At 37.9% G+C, this 23,312-nt stretch overlaps 1 protein-coding gene across 10 annotated transcripts in view; it reads right to left on the minus strand.

Moving 5' to 3' along the window:
• Positions 1-295: 295 nt before the first annotated feature.
• The window catches only part of KLHL13 (kelch like family member 13), a 184,586-nt gene continuing 161,569 nt past the window's right edge, over positions 296-23,312 (minus strand). For 9 of the 10 annotated variants that reach the window (XM_049704680.1, XM_033415468.2, XM_049704682.1 and 6 more), the window contains 5 exons: positions 22,248-22,380; positions 21,497-21,693; positions 12,193-12,988; positions 4,016-4,129; positions 296-1,889 (listed from right to left, as the gene is read on the minus strand). In XM_049704680.1, coding sequence (XP_049560637.1) covers positions 1,402-1,889; positions 4,016-4,129; positions 12,193-12,988; positions 21,497-21,693; positions 22,248-22,380 — 1,728 coding nt within the window. In that variant the 3' untranslated portion in view covers positions 296-1,401. The remainder of the gene's footprint in view (positions 1,890-4,015; positions 4,130-12,192; positions 12,989-21,496; positions 21,694-22,247; positions 22,381-23,312) is intronic. The other variant, XM_049704684.1, reaches the window with a different exon arrangement.

A 23,312-nucleotide genomic window follows, 5' to 3' on the forward strand; every position in this document is an offset into this window, starting at 1 on the left:
TTGTGGTTTAGACATATATTACCCTGTGGGGATGGAGAGGGGTCAGTTAGCATCTTCTACAAACTAATTCCTCAAAGACAACCAACAATGAGTTTTCACCAATGAAGTTTGACCTGGTCAAATTCTTTTCTTCCTTGAATGAAAGTCATTAGTATTCATTAATCCAAGCTGTTCAGTACTCTTAAGTTCTGATCATTTGGATCTTGGCATACTAAAAAAAAAAAAGAAAGGTATTTAATCAAAGGAAGCCAAAGGAAGCCAACTCAGACAAGAACAGGATACCTCACACCAAAGCGACATTAAATGTTTTTATTGAACAAAAAAAATAAAACATGGAAGTGGAATTCACTGAGCGAAAGGAGCTCTCACCAGGTGGAGCTGCTATACTTTGTGCTAAATAATCTTATGAACTGAGTATACAGAATACATATAATATGTAAGTTACCTCAACAGCAAAGGAGAAGGTGGAGATTACAGTTTTGGAAGGAAAAATTTGGCCAAATGACAAATTGAGTTGCTCAAAATTTCTAGCCCTTATTCGCCTAAATTCAGTATGATTCTACCTACATGCGTTCAGTACGTGCATACTGAATTTCCATTTTAATGGAAGCTGCTTTTTGGAAGAAATTTCAAAGTTTTCTTTTTTGCATTTGTTTGACGTGCTACTCAGTTTTTAAAATTCTTCTATTTGATATATGTGTGTGTCTATATTTATACACACTTAAAAAACCCCAAAGCCTTGCTTACAAGTTGAGGGGTCATGCTGTTTTTTTAAATTAATATTCGTGAATTATAATTATTCTTTCTCCTGTGTGTCTAAGAAACTCGATGTGTTCTCAATGTACCCCACAGACAGGTGGGCTGACAGATATGTCAAAAATACTTTATGAAAAGAGGGAGGTAGCTCATGCGAGTTGGCAACCTTTTGTCTATTGTTTCCTGTTGGAGCGGGCTACCTCCCTTTCACATCTCACAGTCAAAGATGAAAGGAAAACTTTTTACTTTGAAGCCTAGTTAGCACAGTTGTACATTTACTATAATCCACCTTCAACTTGGTTTATTGGGCTTTCTAATGTAAGATGACAAATACCTTACACCCAGTACACGGCATCAAAAAAGTACTGCAGAAACATCTTATAGACAATACTTTGCCTTGCTTTTTTTTTTTTTTTTTTTCTCCTCGTATGTTAAACATCAGCTTCTATGGGATACATTTCCAGAATGGTTTTGTTACCACCAAACAAACAGCACAAAGAACATCAATGTCGTCTTTTTTCCAATATTTGTATCAATTACTGGAGGCTAATCCTAACATACACTACTTAAGGGGGAGGGCAAAAGAAGAGAATCCATGACACGTTGCAAAGATAGGACTACAGCATCTTAGTTGTAGGGACGATCTTAAGGTGCAGAAAGAGGGGACTCTCTAGAAGGTGATGGTGTGGTTTCTTCAGGTGGAAAAACTGTGAGTGTGCAAGCTCGGATGCCACCCAGGGACTCTGGGAGATCAAAAACCTTATGCCATTCATCTTTATCTGGATCATATTTCTGCACTATCTCTACCATACAACGATTATTCCATGAATACCCACCAACCACGTAGATTTTATTTTCAAAGACAGCGACCCCAACATCACTCTGCCCTCTTAACATGGCAGCAATTGGGGTCCACTGGTCAAGGATCGGTGAGTAGTATTCACAGCTTAGGACATCATCATAATCGCTTGTTCCTCTGAAGTGATTGCCACCAATGACATACAGCCTTTCTCCCACTGTACACATGCAATGCAGACCTCTGACAGTGGTCATTGGCGCCTTCTGGATCCATTTGTCAGTATCAGGGTCAAAGCACATGAGCTCCTTTTGGAAAGTGTCATGAGTAATTCCTCCTAGAGAATGAAAATTACAGGCATGGGGTAAACAGATTATTATAAAAATGCAAAAGTAAATAGGAGACTCTCTGTCACAGGTCACAGATAATTAACGTCTAACCAGGTATTATGACATTTTAGAGCTTATCAACCTTGTTCTTATAAATGTCTCCCTGCTATACTTTCTCTGGATTAAAAATAAAGAAAATAACATTTTCATCTCCTTAAAGAACAAAAATGCAGCTTATATTATTGTAATGACTTTCTCAGACAGAGACCCATGGGATTTAAGAGGCTTTACAGAATGAAAATATATTTTGGCCACTCTTAGAGTTGGGTTTACAGGAAATCCCAACTACAAAGCATCATTCACTTCTGCTGCCCTTCAGCGAGCACCCTCTGGGTGCTGAGCACAGGGCTAGGGCACTTTAAAGCCTAGGTGCCCGTTTCCTCATTTCTCAGATAAGAATGTCCACTCTAGCTCTCTCATTAGGATTGTGACCATGAACTGAAATAAATCACAGTGCTTCGGAAAAGTCGAAAGTATTGTGCAAATGTACAAGCTTAGACGAATGTTCGGAACTGATTATTTTTGTAGAGTTTTGGGTGGGTAGGGTGAGGGTGGGTAATGTCCTCTCTTAAAAAGCTAAAGAATTAGAATGCTGAATATATATGGAATTTTGCATGTACAGCAATTCGTTGTCGCTCAATTGAGTCTATATCATCTACAAAGGATATTCTTAGAGCACATCTAAATCAGCCTGTACAATGAAAGGATCAGACTATATATTCTGCAGATTAGGGAGAAAACTAAACTAATCTTTAGCCATATCATTCAGAGCTCTACGTCTGGTGGCCAGATGGCAATCGATTTTTTTTTCTGCTTTTAGATATTTTTTCTGTACTTCACTGAATTGTCAGCAAGCAAAACAGTGCTCTTTGGTTTGAAACTCAGCTGTGGTTCCTAGCCTACTCTTGACTGGGAAGGTCATTTGTGCAACGTATCCTAGTTATGCCAAAGCCCCACTAGAACCATTCGAATGTCATTTCTTTTCCCCAGAAGACCTGGAGCTCTCCTTATAATGGCATAGCAGCTACACACGTAAAATAGGTGGATGGTGTAAATCATTGATTAGTGGATGGCTCTTTCAATATAAGACGTCCCATAGTTGCTCATATATTTAACACCAGAAACCTGCCAATCATACACTACAGGCCTTTCCCTGATCCTTCTTCGTTAGAGATTTCATAAGGCAGCGTTCAGAGACTCAGACCACAAACATCACCTTATCGCCTTTGTTCTCTAATAGCGTAACTGCTGGCCTGACACTGGCAGGCCTTCAAAAGGGGGAAAACTGTCAGAGGTAGACTGTGTCAGGGCCAAATGGTAAGAACCTGAATAACGGAATAAAATTTCAATACCTGAAGTGAACATTACATTAAAATAAGACTCCTTTGTAAATTCTACGGAAGGATGATTTGAACACCAACAGTTTGAGAACGAAAGCTGTTACTGGGACACTGAGCAAACTGCAACTGTTTCAGAATTTTTTATCAGAAAAGTATATGTGCATATGGCCAAAATACAGGTAATCAACACAGAATTATTTATGCAATGACACCACAGTAGAACCCATTATAATGCTAAGGACAAGAGAAACATATATTATGGGTTGCACTAAATGAGAGAATGAACATTATTATGCATTATGTGTATATTGGTAGCAAGTTTTATGCACAGTAGAGCTTATATGTTACATAATGATATATTTCCTCATAGAGTTTAGCTAAATTCTGAATAAAAATGAATTAAATGTTGTTATAGAGAATATGAATGGTGGTTATTAGAGTACCGAGTTATTGGAGTACAGGGTATGGGGACTGAAAGGCAAGCTGGAGAAGCTGAAAGCTTTCCAATTTCTTCTAAGTAAGGTATCTACAGTAGGATTGGTTTGCCGCTAGTCTTATAAACTTATAAAATGCCAAAGGATTCATAAGCAAATGTACACACAAAATATATTCTAAAATCAATACAAATTATATTTTGGTTATCCATTTCCAGGATTATTATTAACACCAGATGGAAAGATGGCGACATAGCCAAAAGTCTATGTATTACATTAATTGCCTTTGCAATTATTTACCTGAAATATACATTACGCCTCCATACACAGTTCCAGCATGGCCATAGTGGGGCTCACTCATTTTGGCAACGTAGGTCCATTCATTTGTTCTTGGATTGTAACATTCTACTGTAGCTGTTGTTTAAAAAATAAAAGGAAAGAATGAATGAATTTTTAAAAATGATTTATAATTTCAAATTTAGCAATTAATTATTTTTCCTTTTAGGTGGAACAATAATAATATCCAAATAACTGAAACATTTCTATTATAGCTATGAGATATTCTTTGGGGGTCACATATTAATTATTGACGCTATGTTAATAATATGAACCATTGATACATGTTACATCAGATGAGCTACGTAATATAATAAGGTAACATTTCTGTTGCTGCAGAAATCACTAGTATTGGGCTTCCCTGGTGGCGCGGTGGTTGAGAGCCCGCCTGCCGATGCAGGGGACACGGGTTCGTGCCCTGGTCCAGGAAGATCCCACATGCCGCGGAGCGGCTGGGCCCGTGAGCCATGGCCGCTGAGCCTGCGCGTCCAGAGCCTGTGCTCCGCAGCAGGAGAGGCCACAACAGTGAGAGGCCCGCATACCGCAAAAAAAAAAAAAAAAAAAAGAAATCACTAGGATTTCTTTTCTTCTAGGATCTTGTTACATCTTTATAATTTGACATTTCTCCCATTTCTTTGCTCTACACATGTGGGAAGAAAAGATGAAAAACATCACAAGGAAGAAAAACACTTTGATTCTATATGATACACCATATAGGAAACAAAGGTTAACAGATATGAAGCAAAATTTTAAGTTGAAAATGAAAGTATGCACACTGCCTGGTGTATGTTTTGATGCCTATTGCTTTATTTTATATCCAGACTACAAAATGGACACTGACGATAATTTTTCAGTATTTACACATTAAAGCCAATAGCTTGTATATAACCACCCAATACCGTTGTAGCCAGTACTGCTCTTAACTTGAAGATGATTAGCAGCATAATATGAAGTTCAGATTTTTATCAGGGGTACTTCCTCTCAGTAACAAATTTATCATCTTTAACATAAAGTATCTGAGGCCTCATCTTACTTAAATATCAATCTGTTATAACCTCAAGACTAGAACAATGACAGTCCAGACAGATAGAAAATGTGATCTTTTTTAAAAGGCAGAAAAACAATAGGGATGTTAGGAGGACTCTGGTCAAAAGTACAACATCTAGACTGATTTGAAAAGTTTATACTATTTATTGCAGACGTTGCCACTTGCTAACCCAAATGCTTGTCTCCACTAACCCTGCTTTTTTCTTACTAACAGAACCACAACACTGCTCAGGAAAGCACTGTGCCCAACTCAAAATAAAATTCAAATGAGCAGGTTCCCTTGAAGCTGGAATTGATGATATGATACAGTTGTAGGCAATGGAACGGAAGCAGGAGGATACTGAGTGGGGCTATTTGATCAAGCCACCGGAATAAAATTTGGCTACTTGCAGCCAAATGCAATCCTAATTGATGAATCATCCTTTGAACAAGTTTTCCTATTAAGAAAACAACAGTAATGTGAGAACAGGCAAAACTAGAGAGAGAGAGAGATTAATTTTCTACTCTCTTCAATAACTTCATTTCATCAAATTCACTACATGAACTCCTTATTTCTCCTCTAACAACACCTGTATTATACCACTTCTCGTATCCCTTTACTGATTTCCTTTTCTACTTTAGTTTCGAATTTTCAGTCTTATTTCAAAGGCTTTTAACTGTTCTCTTTTTTAATCTCTTGTTATTTTTGTTCATTGCTTCAGGCTTGGACCCTTACCAACTCTATATCTTCTAAACCTTCCCATCAGGTAGCAAGATCCTGCAAAATCTTGCCCCCAAATAAGGGCTATTTCCACAATTAATGACAAACTAAAATTGTTTGCTCCAATACTGTTTGTGACTATTTTCAGTCACTGGATGTCTTCTTTTTTTTTTTTAATTTATTTATTTTTGGCTGCGGTGGGTCCTCGTTGCTGCGCACGGGCTTTCTCTAGTTGCGGCGAGCGGGGGCTACTCTTCGTTGTGGTGCACGGGCTTTTCATTGCGGTGGCTTCTCTTGTTGCAGAGCACAGGCTGTAGGTGTGCGGGCTTCAGTAGTTGTGGCACACAGGCTTAGTTGCTCTGCAGCATGTGGGATCTTCCTGGACCAGGGCTCAAACCCGTGTCCCCTGCATTGGCAGGAGCATTCTTAACCACTGCGCCACCAGGGAAGTCCTGGATGTCTTCTTGAATGTTCAGTTCCATTTGCCTTCAGCATGACTTTTGCCTAATCGACAAGCAAAATCCTCCTGAATGTATATCATTAATGGTAGGGTTTTATCCGATAAAAGAATGTAGTCTAATCACACATCCTATCAGAAGGGTTTTAAAGACTTCTTTCCATCTATTTGATGTCAAAGGTAGCTTTTACTCCAGTTCTGTGCTTTTCTTAATGAAGAATTCTGCCTTGACCTTTGAAATTTCTAGACTGTTACACTCTTTCTTTGCGCCTAATTCAATCTGTTCTGATGCAGTTTGCATTAGTTTCCTCTTATTTTTTTATAGGGAGCTAGAATCTGAATAGCTATTCACTCTTTACGATTATTAAAATTTTCCTATGTAGAAAGATAATGCTGTTCTTCTATCACTGAGTTAACTGCATTTTTTTGGTAATGGGGGTTATAAGAATCCATCTATACTTTCTCATACAGGGGTCCCTGAAATGTAAGATGGTTATTAATCACCAGTAACACAACAAGTATATAATAGTTCATCATCCCTAAACTTGTCTTCTTCCAGCTAGATAACCCATCTCCTTTAGCTTTTCCCATCATTTAATCTTTATTGTCTCCATGCAGGATTGTTATTAGTAAATCAATATATTTAGTTTTAAAATAGAATATATCTAACTAACAAGTCTATATATTGATACATGCCCTTAGTTCTATTTTCCACATTTACAAGGCAATGAGATGCTAGTGCCAACCACCTTGATAGGGGGAGGGGACACGGGATGAGCATCAAGGAGTTGGAGCCACAAAGCAGTGAGTCCATCACAGTCTGTGACAGGTAGGAATGGTAATGAGGTAATTGGGAAAATCTAGAACAGGGGAGGTCAGGCAAACTACAGCCTGTAAGCCGAATCCAGTACGTCGTCTGCTTTTGTATGGCCAACAGGATAAAAATCTGAATGGCTTTTACATTTTTAACGAGTTGGAAACACATATCAAAAGAAGAATAGTTTGTGAAATATGAAAATTATATGGAATTCGAATTTCAGTGTTCATATATAAAGCTTTATGGGAACACAACTTCACTCATTTGTTTATAAATAAATTGTCTATAGTTGCTTTCATAATACAGCAGCGGAGCTGATTAGTTGTGACAGAGATCCTACAGCCTGCAAAGCCAAAAAGATTTCCTTTCTGGCAATAGGGATCAGTTTTCTGATCCCTATTCTAGAGAACCACCTTCAGTAGTCTGGTGGCCTAGTATTTAAATTAGAGACCCTCCCTAATTTAAGAATTGCACTTCGGTTGGTTATGTCACATTACTCATCAGGGACTCTTATTTTCTCAGGTGATTCCACTGGAGTTCAGAATCGCACACAAGGGATGACGTGGAACTTACTTGTTATTTGAGGTTAGGAAAGAGATTAGTCCTGAAGAAAACCATTTGGACAATAATGGCTCCCACAAAGAGGGGATGGTCTCTAGAATCCTAGAGTGCCAGTTGGTAATATGTCGCTTAATAAACTGCAAATCCATTAAGGGATATGGATGCATTTGATAAATTTCAGTAATTTTATTGTACATTTATTTGGAAAAATCTAACACGTTTTCTATAAGTTAGTTCATTATTTGAAATCCTGACTTATTTAACTGAAGTGAAAGATATCTGAGCTGTCATATTTCTCCTCAATACAGAAAACCTCAATGGAAGATCAATTTCTTATATGACAATTTTGAAAGATACCAGAAATAACTGACCCCTTTTTCACTTAAGTGACAGCTACTCTAAGCTTTCCCCAGTTTCCCACTGTACCCAGTGTCAAAGGAAAGTAGCATTTCTAAGGAATTATATTTCAGCAATAAGCCAGGCTCACACACACTCTAACAGTATCGTTTTTATGTACTATGGGCTTGGGTCCATACACTCCATGGCAAGATTTTAAAAGGCTAAATGCATTAAAATGATCTAAAATGTCTTGCAAACACTGCCACTGTTTTCTTTTCATCATTATATACAGGCAATGGTTATTGTGTGTATGAAGAATAAATGGTGTATTGGTACTAATGAACCTGTTAAACTGTGAAATGATTTTCCCATCAATCCCGTTTTCCTGACACCCATTCCTACTCCCCTTCTCTATTTACATAGACATATGACTATGTCAACATAATCAGTTAAGATGGAATGTTATTACAACAGATGTTAGTGTTGGGTGGAGGGAGGGGATGCCATTAAAAAACGCTTATGGAACATGAGAAATGTTAAAAACCCTGCCTCGCTGGAACATTCAGAAGTATAAGCAAGCATTTCTTTAGAACCAAAATCTACTATTCTGCCAAACTAATGGGTCTAAGAAAATTACAAAGGGCAACTGACACATATCCTCTTCTTATTTACACAAGGAGAAACATTATAAACAGAATTCAGAAGAACACATTCATGTTCTTCTTTGGGGAGGTAATCAGGGTGGTTACATCACGATTCGTTACCTCAACGATACAGAATGTGACGAGACGGACCCGCCTACTTCATATCCCCACATGGGTGTAAAATAGGAGGAACTCAAAGGGGTAGCGTGGGTCAGGCGGAAAACAAACAAAACAAAACGAACCTGCTTGCTACTTGGTTTTATATAATGACTCTTTGGGGCCTGAAGGTTCTCCTGGAATCAAGACTCTATATTGGAGTGTACTTAATAAGTCAATCACATGATTTTTTAAAACAAACTTCCAATATATTTTAACTTCAAATATGCAGCACAGAATGGATTTTCTGGGTATGCTGATTTCAAGGGAAGCAATTATCTTCTACAAAAGCTTAGTTGGTTATAGATTCTAGGAGAAAATTTCAAACGGAAAGAAATATCAAATAGTTGCCCTCTAGATGGAATTATAGTTGTCCTTCGGTATTGAGGGTTTGTGTCTATATTATAATCATACATTTATTTGTGAAAACACAGTTTATGAATTAAGATAAAAATGGACCTCTGTTTACCATCTAGACGGGGAGTATTTTTTTAGAATATTTAAATCATTATCCTTAGGTTTAAGCTCTGGGCGATTGTGTTTTTAAAGTCTAAATATAATCAAACAGTTATTACAAATTTAGGAACAGCTCATGAAAAGCATGATTCTCTTGTATCCTGTCACTTTCAAACTGAAACACAGAAGACTGTTTTTAATAAGACATTAAAGGGGTGATTTCTGAAGGTCATGAGCAAGGAAGCCAGCCGCTTGCCCAACGGGGTAGTCTACTTCTTGTTTCCAATTGAGCATAACGTGGGAAGAACTCAAACAGGGTAAGGATTAAGTCAGAAGAAGGAAGCCTCTAGCGCCTCAGTCTTACATAACAACTCTCCTTGGCCTGAAGATGATAAATTCTCAGAATATAAATATTAGGAACAATATATTGAAAACTTAATAGCTGCATATTAACAGAGGTGATAACATTACCAAGCAAGCAGTGACTGAAAAATGGAGCTATTTCCTTAGAGAAAAGAAGTTTCAAAATGACCACTGACTGCCAGGGCTAATGACCTATAATTTGTAAACTTGTAAAGATGAACTTACATAAGTGGTTTTTCTAAGAAAGTGTCAAGTCACTACTTGCATCTTCTGGTTCTTTCCAGACACCATAAATTTAAAATAGTATAATAACATGAAAATAATGTGTGTGGGTTGACTGAGGAAATGACAATTCTACACTAAGGGTATTAATGTGTCAAGTGCTTTTAAAAGTCTGATTATTAAAATATATTGGGAAACTTGTGTGGTTCATGATCCTGACAGCTAGTCCAACAATCTGGAAAGTCTGACATTAGAAAAAATTTCACTGTGACAACAAAGGGGAAAAAAAAATGGGTAGGAAACATCAGTAACATTAAGACCATGTCACTCATACAGATTGCCAACAAACACATGAAAAGATGCTCAACATCACTAATCATTAGAGAAATGCAAGTCAAAACCACAATGAGGTATCACCTCACACTGGTCAGAATGGCCCTCATCAAAAAATCTAGAAACAATAAATGCTGGAGAGGGTGTGGAGAAAAGGGAACCCTCTTGCACTGTTGGTGGGAATGTAAATTGATACAGCCACTAGGGAGAAAAGTATGGAGGTTCCTTAGAGAACTACAAACAGAACTACCATACGACCCAGCAATCCCACTACTGGGCATATACCCTGAGAAAACCATAATTCAAAAAGATACATGTATCACAATGTTCATTGCAGCACTGTTTACAATAGCCAGGACACAGAAGCAACCTAGGTGTCCACTGACAGATGAATGGATAAAGAAGATGTGGCACATATATGCAATGGAATATTACTCAGCCATAAAAAGGAACGAAATTGAGTTATTTGTAATGAGGTGGCTGGACCTAGAGTCTGTCATATAGAGTGAAGTAAGTCAGAAAGAGAAAAACAAAGATGGTATTCCATATATATATGGAATCTAAAAAAAAAAAAAGAATAAGTGGTCATGAAGAACCTAGGGGCAAGACGGGAATAAAGACGCAGACCTACTAGAGAATGGACTTGAGGACACGGGGAGGGGGAAGGGTAAGCTGTGACAAAGCGAGAGAGTGGCATGGACATATATACACTACCAAACGTAAGGTAGATAGCTAGTGGGAAGCAGTCGCATAGCACAGGGAGATCAGCTTGGTGCTTTGTGACGACCTAGAGGCGTGGGATAGGGAGGGTGGGAGGGAGGCTCAGGAGGGAGGGGATATGGGTATATATATGTATACGTATAGCTGATACACTTTGTTGTACAGCAGAAACTAACACAACAATGTAAAGCGATTATACTCCAATAAGGATATATATAAAAAAAAGACCATGTCACGAACAAGAAAGAGCTTGATAAGCTGAAAAGTTTAAGAGCTGAGAGCAGCTCTTTTTGTCTCCAATAAACTGCTTATTCTCAAATCCATTAGACTACCTTTTATTTTTTAGAATACTGAAGAAAAAGATTCTGATAATTACTCTGAATTTATCCAGAGCCAATGCCAATATTTTAAACTTCTCCAGCATTATGGAACCTGGAATACCGTTCAACTACAGGGACTCTATTTCGAACAGAGAATAAAGGAAGATGGGTGTTACCCATTGTTACCAAACAATGATGGTAATGACAGATATGTAACACATGACATAAAATGTGGTCTTTCTGACTTCTTGGACAGCCACCTTGTTCCAATTTTATCTAAAATATCAAAATTAGTGTTAATTTATGTAGCCAAAGTATTGGTCTATGTTAACTGTACTTGTCGCTGATCTTAGATTAGGAAGAAGGGACCATCATATAATAAAGCTTACCAGATCAGTTTACAGTGAAGAAAACCGTTTCGTATTTCACCAAGAGAGAATGATTTTTGAGACTAATAGTTACCTATCATAATACTCACAGTAAATAAACTCTGGATAATATTGAACTCTGAACACTTAGTAGATAAGAAAATCATCTTACTCTGTGGCCTGTGGTAGGTAACAGATTACGTAAAAGAAGCAACTATGAAAGTCCGTGCTCTGTAAGGAAGAATTTTAACCTGTTCAGTAAACTATTATGTGGGCTTTTAAAATGGAAAATGAGGGAACATGCCAAACTTCTGTCCAAGATACTATTAGAATTTAAATTAGCAGAACATACTTTTTAGTTGAACCTTCAAGATGAAAACCATAGATATTGCACAAGTAAAACATTCTGCAACATATTGATATATTTGTAAGATAATAATTCGTAGTATGGCCAACAATGTATGCCCAGATAAGGCGTACAGATGGTCTCTGATATTTTCTAAGAAAAACAGTTTAAAATAAAATCCTGGCTACATTTTTTGGTCTTTGATGTTACAAAACTGCTTATTTTATGATTTGACAAGAATCTGGGGGTAAAGAAATTCGTCTCTATGCTTAATAGAAGTGCACACACTTACGCAGTTCACCAGCTGCATTTCGCCCACCAACTGCATACAGGTATCCTTTGAGGGCACTTAGGTGGAAGAAGGTGCGCTTTTCATTTAAAGATGCAACTTGCATCCACTTATTGTATCGAGGATCAAATCTGAAGACTGTATCAACTGCTGTTTTTCCTTTTGTGTCATAATTACTCTGTCCACCAACGACGTACAGGAAATTTCCAATGACGGCAATGCCATGCTGGTACCTTGGGGCATCCATGGGGGCTAAGGACTTCCACTCGTGAGCCTTTTCATCATACATGCGCAATTCCTTGCTGACAACCAGCTGCTGCCTCAGCACTCCTCCTAGTGTAACCAAATGAGTGGTGTCAGACCGAATGGCAGTCCTGTCTGACTGCATCACTGGCTGCATATATGGCATCATTTGGTAATTGCTGGCTTCCAAAAGGAGATTCACACACGTGTTGTCAGTTCTCATGAAATCCACGGTTTGCACGTAATTAATGAGCTCTTGTGGTGTCATCAGTGGAAATCGTATGTTCTTCATTAATTTTGCAGCAAAGTCCATCCGAGGCTCTTCCAGGCGTAGCCAGCGACAGGTAGCCTTAAAGAGCTCAAGTTCAGTGCAGTGCTTAAGGCTATTACTGGAAAGCACAAAGGCAAGACGTTCAAAAGGGAGTTTCAAGAACTCCCCGGTGCTCAGCAATGCAGGAAAATTCTTCAAGACGAAACTGTTAACGTATTTATCCACTTCTGTCAGGTTGTAGGTGTTGGCAATCCGCCCAACTTCGACACAATTGTCTAAAGTGACCTATTAAGCCAATTACAAAAAATTAAAACCCAACTACTTTCATGGCACTCACGCCTGGATACATAAATACCTGTACTAGAATGAGAGTAAATACGCTTTGTACTGCCCATATAGATGCAAAAAAAGCTTCCTTTCTCCATATATTAACGATTTAAAGGGAATTCACAAACTACCCTTACCTAATCCAATAGAAAGGTGACTAAAAGAAAATGCTCATTCCAAGTCAGTAGATTGAAAGTTACTCTGAGAAACAATGGTATAACTTGACTATGGCCAAAATAATTACTCTTCTCTCCTCAAAATGTGTCCTCACCACCCCCAGCCAGATACTAAGAAAATTCTGGCCAGATGGAAGTTCTGGAAAAATAGAAAGTTATTCTATTATGAACCATCTCAATCCACTTTTCAGTCATGATTCTTAAAAGTAACTCAGCTAGCAGATCCACACACAGAAAAACTCTAGTACCCGATCCCTAAATGTCTCTTTCATGTCAACAGGCTTCATTCATCACTATGATTCATTTTAATTCCTTTAAAAGTTATTGCATATAGTGAAGATAATTTCATAGGGCCATTATTCCTAGGGTGAAGTTATTCTCCATATTATTTATGTTTAAACAGAAGCAAGGAAATCACCTTCTTGAGGGCTGGAATGGGTGTTTCCACATCAAATCATTCCTTTTGTTTAGTTTTTGGTATGTATGCTGATGGCTGGCACCATAGTTCTCCTTAGCCACCCTCTTACTCTCAGCATACTGTAGCTCTGCCTGGAGTCCACGTTAGCCCCCCGAGATTTCCCCAGCACAGAGTAAAATATACCAAAAACAGAAGCCATGAAAAGGAGAGAAGCTATGGAGAGGCCTATCTTCAGCAGGAAGTCTTTTCAGTGCTCTAATAAATGATGGGTCCAAAAGGAAAATAGGAAAATCATATCAGCAAATATTACGTAAAGCATAAGTCACAAAAACAAGCCTACCATACAAATGCCTGTGTGTGTGTGTGTGTGTGTATACAAACACAGAGACAGGTCAAAGGCAAAGGATTCAAATGTTTTTTTCTTAATTTTGTCAGGGTGTGTGTTCACGAATGTTACATAAACCTCATTGATGCAACTGTATTATTAACAGACCGGCAGATGCTTAAGAGAAAACTGGCTGATCCTTCTATCATCTTTCTGTTGAAAAGCTGAAATGACTCCTCTGCATAAAGTAACAGCCCAGTTATGATATAATACCACTGAAAGCTCTAAGGCCAACACACACACACACACATGCTGCTATTTTCACAGATTTATTACTCAAGAAGAATTTGAACTCTTTTAAGCATCCTATTTGCTTCACAAAAACCATCAACGATTTTAAATGGTTATTATACTTAATAGCTATGTATTTAAAACTACCTAAAATAAATTGTAACACAAAAGAACCAGGAAAAATAAATTAACAAATTATGGGCCTTTTGAAATCCACAGTTTAATACTGTTCAGTACCTTGGTTAATAATAAAAAATACGGGGCTTCCCTGGTGGTGCAGTGGTTGAGAGTCCGCCTGCCGATGCAGGGGACACGGGTTTGTGCCCCGGTCCGGGAAGATCCCACATGCCGTGGAGCGGCTGGGCCCGTGAGCCATGGCCGCTGAGCCTGCGTGTCCGGAGCCTGTGCTCCGCAATGGGAGAGGCCACAGCAGTGAGAGGCCCGCGTATCGCAAAAAAAAAAAATAATAATAATAATAAATACATTTTAATCCACTTTTAGGAGTGGCAGGTTGGTGTCTCATACAATTTTAAGTTGTGTAAATGAAGTTACAGTTAAAGCCTCATTGCCCAAATCACCCCAGGTGGAAGGGATTCCTGTTTGGGGTAGTAGGTCCACCTTATAAGGTAAGTAAGACATAGTCCTTCCCCAGAGCAAGGGTAATTTTCACTGTTTTTTTTTTCTTTTTTTGGCCGTGCCACGTAGCATGAAGGATCTTAGTTCCCCAACCAGAGATTGAACCCACGCCCCCTGCAGTGGAAGCGCGGAGTCTTAACCACTGGACTGCCAGGGAAGTCCCAATTTTCATTTTTGAAGATGTTTGCTAATATGGATAAGCAAAAGTTGATGAAAACACAAATATATTTCCGAAGTATGCAGATTCTTATCATTACTGATATGATTACAAATAAAAACAACAAAGAATGTATATTTTAAATGGGCAAAATGATAGCATTGGTTGTTAGTCACCAAATTTAAATCTAAATTTATAGCATATAATACAAACCAAGGTTAACGGAAACCAAACTGTGTAACTTAGAACTGGGATCAAGGTATTTAGTTCCTTCCTCTTTCCTTCTTCAGTTTCATTCAATAAGAAAACAGTTACTAAAACACTAGGATAAAAAAACCTACCTTGTATTTAAGGGCATTTGGAAAATCCCTTCTATATATCAGATATACAAATGCACAGGACTGGAAAATCCTTGACAGACTACTTAGTCAATATAGATAGCTGCCTACTCTTTCCTTTAAAAAAAAATCACCAGAGAATGGTATTTCATAAACTTCTGAATTGTCATCTTCTTGATACAAAGACTAAGTATTTTCTATAGCTCATGTACAATAGCTACCACACTGTAGGTATATAGCAAAGGTTAAATACTACGATTATCACCAATATATAAATTAAAGACGTGATGATAGATACAACTAAAAATAGAATATCTGCTGAATTAACGTAGCAAATTACTAGAACCTTATTAATTTTAAATGAGACTCAGATAAGAAAAATATGTAATAGGAAATTAATTTTTATGAAGTGCATATAATCAAAGCTAAAAATATTAATTGTAGGCTATAAGGATTGCAGAAGCACAGTCTAGAATAACAGTTAACAATATAAACAGATCAAAAATGATGGAATAGCGGTAAACAATTTTTGGAAAGATACAGGATTATTCAATTATAGTTCATTTTAATGCATTCTCAGTCATAATTCTTAAAAGTGCTTCAGCTTGCATAGTCCTGATCATTTAGCCTAGACAATATTAAATAATGAATATGTACATTAATATAACATACAATGCAATTCATGTACATAATAGAATACATTACATTTTAAAATATAAAACATGAATTTAAAGCTTATTAAAAAAACCAAACTCGGGCTTCCCTGGTGGCGCAGTGGTTGAGAGTCCGCCTGCCGATGCAGGGGACACGGGTTCATGCCCCGGTCCGGGAAGATCCCACATGCCGCGGAGCGGCTGTGCCCGTGAGCCATGGCCGCTGAGCCTGCGCATCCGGAGCCTGTGCTACGCAACCGGAGAGGCCACATCAGTGAGAGGCCCGCGTACCGCAAAAAAAAAAAAAAAAAAAAAAAACAACCCCAAACTCATAAGTAGAAAGAACTCTAATTTCATCTGAATATATACCCTGGCCAAAATTCCAAAGAGTCATTACAGAAGTTAAGCCAAATAATTATATTAGAGTTTTAAAGGATAGAGAAGCAAAAAAGGACAAAATTTCTCAACTGCTTATGAGAACCAATGACATTATTTTAAAAATAATCAAGTGTACATTTAAGTTTCCTTGATATAAATTACTATAAATTATTCTACTATAATCAAGCAACCTTCATGGTCATCCTAAAGGCAGTTCTAAGCATCATAATTCTCAATTGTCATTGACATCCTGGTATTCACTGCTGCAATATTAACATAATTTGATACTTTAATGACAGCTTTCAGCTGTGATTAACATAATTTGATACTTTAATGACAGCTTTCATCAGCAATCTGTGATGTTATGTTGCTGAAATTCAGTGTCTTATACAAATAAATTCCCATTTAGGAAAAAAAAAGCAAATGAGTATCTGCTTTTGTACTCTCAAAGGGAGAGCAAACACTAAGAAATTAGCTGGCAAATTTGGGGGGACTCCTCAGATATTCAGTGTACCAAATTCTCCTTAGCGCTATCTAGTTTATTAAAATGACAGCCTGACATCAAGTACAACCAATGCAGAGAGAGAAAGCACGTCCACAGAAAAAGACTGGGAAGAGATCAAACAAGCTACTTTTGGGGGTCGAGGATATAACAGGCATCTTCTCCTGGGCCTCCTTCCACAGGTGAGAACATCACAGGACACAAGGAAGGGATCTTTTGGTTAGAAGAACAAAGGGATGATAAGAAAACTAAAGCCTTTCTCTCCCAGTCTTGTCTCTCTTCGGATGATAAGTGCCATTCGAGGTGAATACTGATGGTGTGTCCAGCTTGGGGAAGCCAATTTTCTTATTCCTTTTCACTTTGAATGCACTTCCTCTGCTGGTTGCAGTATTAGTGATCACAATGGTCTTTGGGGGCATAAATTGGTTTAGGCCCAGGCTGAGATTCTTCTTTCCCTTCAGAGTCCCAGATGGCAGATGGGCAAGAATGGGCTGGATAAAGTTATATGCAGGGATGATATTTAGAATATTTGAGTACCAACTAATCAGAATAGATGCTCGATCATAAACAACCGGTATCTGGGTACTACTTACTGAATATCAGCCTTAGCAATAAGGAAAACAAGACTGGTTTGGTGGGGAGGGAAACAGTTTTGATTCGTTGTAAAATTATCTATACAATTTTTTCTTTAATTTGCATTGAACCTCCCCAAAAGCATTACCTGGAAAGACGTGTTAATTAATCTTAATGGATAAATCCAATTTAGATTAAAGAAGGAATGTGAAATATATGTACTATACAGGAAACCCTTACGTCAAAAGGAACATTCCCAAAGCTTCCTGCTGCTATCATCACATTATAGCAAAAGAAGCCGTCTTTTCTAATAACTTCTTCTGATTCCCTTCATTGTTGCCTTTTCTCCCACAAATGCACCTCCCTTGTTTTCCAAGGTCTCCCACTCTTTACCCCAGTCACCTCAATAAATGTCTCTGCACTTCACTGTGATCCCCCCAACCTGATCAGTGACAATAAATGTACAGGTGGAACCAATGATAGACCTGTATCAAGAAAAAAAAATAAGCACTTTAAAAAAAATGAGTGTAAAGAAAGACTACACCAAGTCTAAAGCACAGGGGCAGCTTCATTCTCTGATTAAATATGCTTTTATGTAAAAAAGAAAAGGGTTTCTTGCTTACCTTCATTCTGCTCTGTTTATTCTGTATAACTAAATTTAAATTGTAATATTTCCACCTCAGTTACAAATGTTCTATTTCAGCAACCTTACATTAAATTGGGCTCTACGAGCTAGCCTGTAATCCTTCATAACAGTAATAATGTGGGGAAAACGCTAGATGTTACAAATTCCAAACGGCAAACAAATGGTAAACAAAAAATTTGACCACAACCTGTTTGTAAATCAGGGAGTGGCTGCATGGGATTTAGCATGCTGTAGTTATGCAGTGTCATAAGACAAAAACTAATGTAACTTTTGTAGGTATGTAACTAAACAAAGGTAAATTTCCATTATCTCCATGATATATGACAGTAAATGTTTTTAGTTTTATAGAAAATTTTACCTAGTCTGCTTTATATCCTTCACTGTCATCCTTCTGTTTTCTTTTCATGCTCCTCTTTTCTATAACTACCAAGAAAATCACTCAGCAAGAACAAAAGTACCAGATACTATAAACTCTAATACTAATTACAACCCTAAGATAAAAGTATTACTGCAAAGGAAGGCAAAGGTCGGAGGGGAGGGGTTCTTGTTCTATTGAGCCTGATGCTCCCTTATAGAAAACTGGCGTCTCTATCGCACCAAAGGCAAGTGGGGCTTTATTATTGGTTGTTGTGGGTTTTTTTTTTAAGCAATATAGAGTTGTTCATTTTATTTTTTTAATTTTATTTATTTTTAAATTTTATTTTTAATTTATTTTTATTTTTGGCTGTGTTGGGTCTTTGTTGCTGTGCGCAGGCTTTCTCTGGTTGCGGCGAGCGGGGACTACTCTTCGTTGCCATGCGCGGGCTTCTCATTGCAGTGGCTTCTCTTGTTGCAGAGCACGGGCTCTAGGCGCGTGGGCTTCAGTAGTTGTGGCATGCGGGCTCAGTAGCTGTGGCACGTGAGCTCTACAGCGCAGGCTCAGTAGTTGTGGCACACCAGCTTAATTGCTCTGCAGCATGTAGGATCTTCCTGGGCCAGGGCTCGAACCCGTGTCCCCTGCATTGGCAGGTGTATTCTTTTTTTTTTTTTTTTTTGTGGTACACGGGCCTCTCACTGTTGTGGCTTCTCCTGTTGCGGAGCACAGGCTCCGGACGCGCAGGCTCAGCGGCCATGGCTCACGGGCCCAGCCGCTCCGCGGCACGTGGGATCTTCCCGGACCGGGGCACGAACCCATGTCCCCTGCATCAGCAGGCGGACTCTCAACCACTGCGCCACCAGGGAAGCCCGGCAGGTGTATTCTTAACCACTGCGCCACCAGGGAAGCCCTTAATTTTTATTTTAAAAAAAGTTTTATTGTTTAGTTGATTTACAATGTTGTGTTAGTTTCAGGTATACAGCAAAGTGAATCAGTTATACATATACCCACTCTTTTTTAGATTCTTCTCCCATGTAGGTCATTACAGAGTACTGAGTAGAGTTCCCTGTGCTATACAGTAGGTCCTTATTAGTGATCTATTTTATGTATAGTAGTGTGTATCTGTCAATTAGTATCATACTGAAAGTTATCATTCAAAATTAACATATAAATGCTTAGTGGATGATTTGCTGACTCACATTTTATGTACCACTGCTCCTCTTCATCCACACAAATGGTTAAGTACAGATACAAAAGAACTGTGTTTGAGGCTAATTTTTCTTTCTAGACGCTCAAACCCAAGTAGTGTTTTGGTTATATGAACTATAATCCTACTATATCATTAAAAACATAAACCTATTTCCTCAAAACATTTGGGTTAAGCACACAATCATGAGGCTGCTATATTTTAAAATTATCTAAAATAACTTAGCTTGTGGGAGAAATAAAAACAAATCTACCTTTGAAAAATATTTATATTATCTTGAAACTTTCAGTTCTTATACAGAGGAAAGGCACCCAGGGCTACTGTTTTTCCTGATTCATTTGACTGCTGAGAAGGAAAGGGGTAATAGAGTAAGCCTGAATATTTAACTAAGATATGGGATTCATGAAAGAAGGATAAAGGAAAAGTTGGATTTTATATAATCCTTAAACTAATAATCCACCAACTTTTCTCAAAAATTAGCATGGATTCTGAGAGGGAAGATTTCCAACATAAAATCACATAGACATATCCTAAGCAAACAGGATGAAAGACAAGTAAATAGTATGGTACTAAGAAAAGAGCTGTTTCCTCAAAGCTCATAGGCAAGATAGTTCTAAAACGAAGAGTGTTGGCATAAACTATAGCACAAGTAAGCTTTGTCAGGGACATGTCTCTTCTCCTTTAGAAACGGGCTTTAGGATATCTGCAGAGACACTAGGAATGAAAAACGTAACCTTTAAGACAATACTGAGTGTTTATAAAAATGAAGAAATTTTTAAAAGGGCAAAAACATAGTTATAATAAATGCTTCAAGGAGGTTAAGGAACCAACATTCTAATTACAGCAAATTTGTCAATATTGCAAAATTACTATGATATCATCTTGAGATAAACTTGCTTTAAATAGAGTTATCTAGAACAAAATTATTTTTTAATACTGTTATTTTGACGTGTATATTTTTATAACTTCACAAATCATGCTTCACCCAGTTTGGTTCTTTTCTTTCAAACTAAGGAACTGATCACAACGAATATCTTAAGTGATAAGTACAATAGGTCAACAGTGTCTATGGTTAGTGATTAGTTCCAAGGAAATTATGGCACTGTACCTAGTTTGGCTCAGGACAACCACGTATTGCTGAGATCAGTGCAAAGCAATGTTAAGAATTGATAAGTGTAAGCATCAAGTGTTATTAATTTAAGGGTCTCAACTAAAATGAGGCACCGTCCTCAGGAAGCGGGTGACTGTAAGTAGTTCACTGATTGGTGGTTGTATGTACCCTCTTTTATCTATTAAAAAAGGCTGAAAATGACTCAGTAGGTGATGTGTCTCTATAGAATCAAGAGTCATATCCTTACAGATTTACACATCGATGTTACTTCTTCTCAGGATCCAACTCCCATATTTAAAGGAAGAAAAAATGACTGAGTCTATCTTAAAAGACTTCTAGAACCTCAGATTACTTTCCCACAGAATTCCATTTAAGGAACCTGTTTGTATAAAATCATTAAGGTGAATAAAACCAAATTATAATACGTAACGTTAACAAACAGGTTAAGGAATATATCGTTATCAAACACTATTACTGTCTAATGTCATTTGATTACACAGAAGGCTTTTCTTAAATGATTCTATTTTGTAAAAATGCACCTGTAATATTTTCCCATCGACCTGCTTCTAGACCATATACGACATGACACCTCTCTCTAATGGCCAGAGTTTCACGTCTATACAACAGATTCATGAGTCTACTCTAAACAGGCTATGACGGAGTCCACCGCAGGAAAAGATTTGATTTGAAAATGTCTTACCCCAGATATGAGAAATACTTTGCAGAAGTCCAAAACCGGCAGAATCTGTAGAAAACTGGCAGCTTCCAGTGTGTCTTGAAGGTTGTCCATATTAAGAGAAAGCTTTGCAGTGTAAATGAAATCAATAATTTTCCTTAAACCGACTTTGCTCACGCCATGAAGCTTAATGCACATTAAATCTTGTTCTTTCATTCCACCTTAAATAAAAAGACATTCCATTAAATGACCGTGGATAATTTAATTAAGGTCAAACTCACTTCTGCTGCTAACTAGATATGATAAAATCAGGGAAATTTTATTCTGTGCAGCATTTGTATCAGAGTCAGGTTTCTGCATATTTAACAGTTAAAAGAGAGTACTTAAAAAGGAATATCTCTATCCTAATGGAGGTGGTATACGATGCAAGTGCTTCCAAAATGTTCCCCTGTCACTTCAGATCTTTTGATGGATTAGAGATTGTATTAGTGGGGATTGTATTAATCTCTGATGGCCCATTCAGATATGTGTCTGGGAGAGCAAAGCGATGAGATAAAGGTGGACAGAAGAATAAGAAAGGTACATCCGTTTTCCAGGTTAAAAAAGGGCCACCCACAACTGTACATACTGGGTGTCTATTCCTTTTGAAACTCCTCTTTCTTCTTGTAAAGACACTGACCAAAAGAACTGAATCTTCCTTTACCAATACAAGGATTTAAACACATATTTTTCATACTGTTTTAACGTGGAAGCAGAGTTTAGAAAGGCAAGCTACCTGTGAACATAGCCTTGAAGTAATCACTAGCAGAGGCCATCATGACTCTGTGCACAGGGAAGGCGTCATCTGTGTCCCCTGGCATCAGGGTCACGTCACAGAGCAACCCTTCAAGTCGGAGCTGGTCAAACCCCTACAACAAGAACATGAGATGAGCCGCTCGGCAAGGTAAAATGGGAATACAGATCTCTGTGTGCTAGAATTCTCTTGACGTATTAATGTGTGAGGAATATATTTGGAACATAAAGCCAGTAGAATAATGACTCAGAAGAAGAAAAAACTGAACAGCCTACTTGATATGTGGCAATATATATTTAACTCACTGTAGAAAAAAGATAAAATTAAGATTAATTTGGATTAAGAACAAATAAGGAAAGAGTATATACATTCACTTATTTATATAACCATTGGCTCTCACAGTATTTTGAAAAAAGAATTACCATGTACACTTCCTTTCCCCATGTGCAGAATTAGTTCCAGTTTGTGAAGAAGGAAAGAGTTCTGGAGATGGATGGTGGTAATGGATGTACATTATGAATGTATTTAATACTGCTGAACAGTACACTTAAAAATGGTTAAGATGGTACATTTTATGGTATGCATATTTTATCACAATAAAAAAATGGAGAATTAAAAAAAAGATTTTTGCAAGATGGAGTCTGTAGTTTCAAAAATGGAAATGTACTGTTATAAAAAATCATGAAGATACTCATACAAATTACTTTTATTTATTTATTTTAATATATACAGCAGGTTCTTACTAGTTAGATTTATTTATTTGTTAGTTTGTTTATTTATTTATTTATGGCTGCATTAAGTCTTCGTTGCTGCGCACGGGCTTTCTCTAGCTGCGGCGAGCGGGGGCTACTCCTCCATGTGGTGCGCGGGCTTCTCATTGCGGTGGCTTCTCTCTGTTGCAGAGCACCGGCTCTAGGCGCACGGCCTTCAGTAGTTGTGGCATGCGGGCTCAGTGGTTGTGGCTCGTGGACTCAGTCTCAGTAGTTGTGGCACACGGGCTTAGTTGCTCCGCGGCACGTGGGATCTTCCCGGACCAGGGCTCAATCC

This window comes from Orcinus orca, chromosome X (genome assembly GCF_937001465.1).
Source record: "Orcinus orca chromosome X, mOrcOrc1.1, whole genome shotgun sequence".
Lineage (NCBI taxonomy): Eukaryota > Metazoa > Chordata > Mammalia > Artiodactyla > Delphinidae > Orcinus > Orcinus orca.